The sequence below is a fragment of the Jaculus jaculus genome, chromosome 4 (assembly GCF_020740685.1).
Source record: "Jaculus jaculus isolate mJacJac1 chromosome 4, mJacJac1.mat.Y.cur, whole genome shotgun sequence".
Lineage (NCBI taxonomy): Eukaryota > Metazoa > Chordata > Mammalia > Rodentia > Dipodidae > Jaculus > Jaculus jaculus.
In genome coordinates this window covers 152,899,144-152,902,927 of record NC_059105.1, presented here as the reverse complement: position 1 = coordinate 152,902,927, position 3,784 = coordinate 152,899,144, and the positions used below count along the sequence as shown (strand labels likewise).

Here is a 3,784-nt window from a genome sequence, read left to right as displayed (position 1 = left end):
ATTCATGGTGAGACTTTCTACAGTGTTTTTTATTTGACTTACTGTGTTTTTTATTTCTGATTGGTTTTTCTTCAGTATTTCTATTTCCTTACTCATGCCTTGCATTGACTTCCTTATTTCACTTGTGAATTTTACCATGTCTTCATAGAAGAACTAACACAAATACTTTTCAAACTTTTCCATAAAATAGAAAAGTAAGGAATACAATGAAACTTCTTCTACAAACCCAGCATCATCCTGCTACCAAAACCAGACAAAGACAAAACAAAAAAGAAAATTATAGACCATCTCCCTCATGAACATTGATGTAAAAATTCTCAATAAAATATTAGTAAACAGAATACAAGAATATATCAAAAGATCATTCACCTTGACCAAGTAGGCTTTACCCCAGAGATTCAGGGATGGTACAACATATACAAATTGGACTATAGAACAAATATCACATTATCATCTCAATAGACTCAGAAAAGGCATTTGACAAAATCCAGTATCATAAGTCCAAATGAATCAAAGACTTTAATATCAAACCTGAAACTCTGAAAATACTAGAGGGAAAAGTAGGGGAAACACTTCAACATATTGGTAGCTCCATTGGCTCAGGAAATAAATGTACTGATCAACCACTGGGACCTCATAAAATTAAAAAGCTTTTGTACAGAAAAGGACACTGTAAATAGAGCAAAGAAGCAACCCATAGAATGAGAGAAAATCTTTGCCATCCATACATCTGACAAAGGATTCGTATCTAGGCTATAGAAATAACTTAAAAAACTAAAGAATAAGAAATCAAACATCCCAATTAAAAATAGGCTACTGAAGTAAATAGAGGGTTCTCAAAAGAAGAAATACAGATAAAATATAAACTTCTAAAAATTGTTCTACATCTGTACCCATCAGGGAAATGCAAATTAAAACTACTTTAACATTTCTTCTCACTCCTGTAAGAATGGCTATCATCAAGAAAAGAAATGATAATAAATGCTTGTGAGGATGTGGAAAAAGATGAACCCTTCTAAACTGTTAGTGTAAACTGGTATAGTCATCGATGAAATCAGAGACATCTAGAGATCTGTCTGGAATCAGGAAGGAAGCCAGTTTCCAGATGATCAGCCCATGTAGTGCTGGAAAACACTACATGAGCTGCTGGGGAAAATGGCCAATAACACTGTGGTTAAACAGAGGACACGGCTATACAAAAGCAACCAGCCTGATGAGATGTAGACACCTGTGCAGTGGTGGCGCCAAGCCTAATGGCTTTCTGATTGGCTTACAGATCCACTCAGGGGAAAGGAACCCAGAGCTAGAACTGGGAACAAAGTCAGAATCCCTTGTAGACCAAGATCATGGTCTCCAACAAGAAGTTTCCACTAGTCTTTGGCCAAAAGAGATGCTATACCCATCAAAATATCTCTTCCTTAACAACACTTATCTCCTCTAACTTATGTTGATATCACTCTCCATTGGAGAATTTGTTTTGCTTTTTCAGAAGGCAGCAAAAACTGAGGACAACCAAAATCTATCATCAAGATACAAAAAGATCGCCGACTCCCTGGCAGGAGATGAGTCATCACACATCAGCCAGGGCCCAGGAAGTGGCGAGATGAACAAAAATGCTGCTTCCATTATGAGACTGACAACCTGCACCAGGGTAATGGAGACAGACACTGAGGATACTCAAAAGTTACTAAAGCAGAAACCCAGAAACTGCTGAGAGTTCAACCCTAAAGTAAACTTAAAACACATCCGCTATGGCTCAGAGAATTTTGTGAAATAGGGGTTGGGAAGATTGTAAGAGCTAAAGGCTGGGAGGGAATATCAAGTGGCATTTCCTACCCCCACCATGACTGGTGCTTTCATAACTCATAACCTACCGAGGAAGGCCCTCAGTGGAATGGGGGCAGAGAGAAAGAAAATGATGGTACTGACACATGACATGTCCATACAAAGTTCCCACTTAATAAAAAACTCTTGAAAGAGCTGAAGACCAATTTAAAAAATCACATGTAAGAGCACAGCTGACCTCCTACCAGTGATGTTCAAGAAAATATGGATCAGAAAATAACTTGGGGGCTGGAGAGATGGCTTAGCAGTTAAGCGCTTGCCTATGAAGCCTAAGGACCCCGGTTCGAGGCTCGGTTCCCCAGGTCCCATGTTAGCCAGATGCACAAGGGGGCACACGCGTCTGGAGTTCGTTTGCAGAGGCTGGAAGCCCTGGGGCGCCCATTCTCTCTCTCTCCTTCTATCTGTCTTTCTCTCTGTGTCTGTCGCTCTCAAATAAAAAAAAAAATAACTTGGAATGTGTATGACATTGTAAGATTATGTTTGGGAAAAAAATTCAAGTTATATTAAATGAGAGCAATCTTTTGTTTTTTAAGCTTTATGCCTAGTATTTTTTTGGATATGGACAGCACTAATCACCTGCCTGAATAATCCCTTACTCTACTCCCAATGGATTTTAGATTTTGAGGCACATTTTTATATACCATCTATTTCTAAAATAATTTGATTCAAATATCATTTTGTCATTTAATATTTTTATTACAAAATGGAACTTTTCTGCTGTGTTATTATCTGTAGATTAACTAGAAGTCATGAAAACTTCAAATCAACTTTCTAGTGTAGATGGTTTCAGAATGTTACAAACTTTTCTCGTCTTCGTTATTCTTTTCATAACATCAATTACTTCCTTGTTTCTTAGACTATAAATAAAAGGATTCAATAATGGAATTACTAGAGTATAAAAGATAGCTACGGGTATATCTGTGTCTTCCTCATTAGCTGATCTTGGTCTGGTATACATGTAGAGAAGAGAACCATAGAATATGGACACAGACAGGAAGTGGGAGGCACAAGTAGATAAGGCTTTGCCTCTGCCCTCTTTGGACTTCATTGTGAATATTGTGAAAAGGATATACATATAAGAAATCAGGACCACAGTGATAGTAAAGACTTGTATTATCCCTGAAAAAATAAGTACCATCAACTCATTGATATATGGGTCAATACAGGAAAGGCTGTATAATGGAAGGATATCACAAAAAAAGTGCTTGATCACATGAGACCTACAGAAACTTAATCTCAACAAAAGTCCTACGTGAATTATGGCATGCACATTTCCAGCTATGTACGCTCCTATAGTCATCTGAAGGCAGAGTTTCTTGGACATCATGGTGTGGTACTGCAGCGGAGTGCATATGGCCACGTAACGGTCATAGGCCATGGCTGCCAAAAGAAAGTCATCTGCAGTTTCAGCAAAACAGAGAAAATAGAATTGCCCCATGCATTCATACAGAGTTATCTTTCTGTCTTCAGAAAAGAAGTTCTCTAACATCTTGGGAGTGATGGCCGAGGAGCAGCAGGAATCCATCAGAGCCAGGTTGCCCAGAAAGATGTACATGGGCGTGTGAAGACGACGTTCCATGTAAATCAAGATTACCAAGCCCAGATTGCCCACCATGGTGACCAGATAGATGGCAAAGAACAGCAGGAACAGAAGAGTCTTCAGGTCTGGGTGATCTGTAAATCCTATGAGGATAAATTCAGCTCTCCCAGAGTAGTTGTCCTCAGTCATCTCCAGCTTCTCTGTTGACAAAGGAAAAAAAGGTATGATTGCAATTGTGATCCTATAATCTTTAACGTACATTTTTAAGAACCGTTAGAGGAATATTTCTTTAAATATTGCCTGCTGTCCCTGGGATATAATATACTTTTGGAGTTGGATTTTTCTCTTAAAGTGTCAGCATCTTTGACAACAAGGAAAATTAACAACTGCAGAAGGATA

At 38.4% G+C, this 3,784-nt stretch overlaps 1 protein-coding gene across 1 annotated transcript; it reads right to left on the bottom strand.

Moving 5' to 3' along the window:
* Positions 1-2,608: 2,608 nt before the first annotated feature.
* LOC101598601 (olfactory receptor 5K3-like) lies at positions 2,609-3,574 on the bottom strand. The gene has a single exon (XM_004663273.2). It carries the CDS (start codon positions 3,572-3,574, stop codon positions 2,609-2,611), a length of 966 nt encoding a protein of 321 aa, XP_004663330.1.
* Between the last annotated feature and the right edge of the window lie 210 nt (positions 3,575-3,784).

Coding starts and splice junctions, on each gene's coding strand:
- LOC101598601 (XM_004663273.2), bottom strand. CDS start 3,574: ATGACTGAGGACAACTACTCTGGGAGAGCTGAATTTATCCTCATAGGA.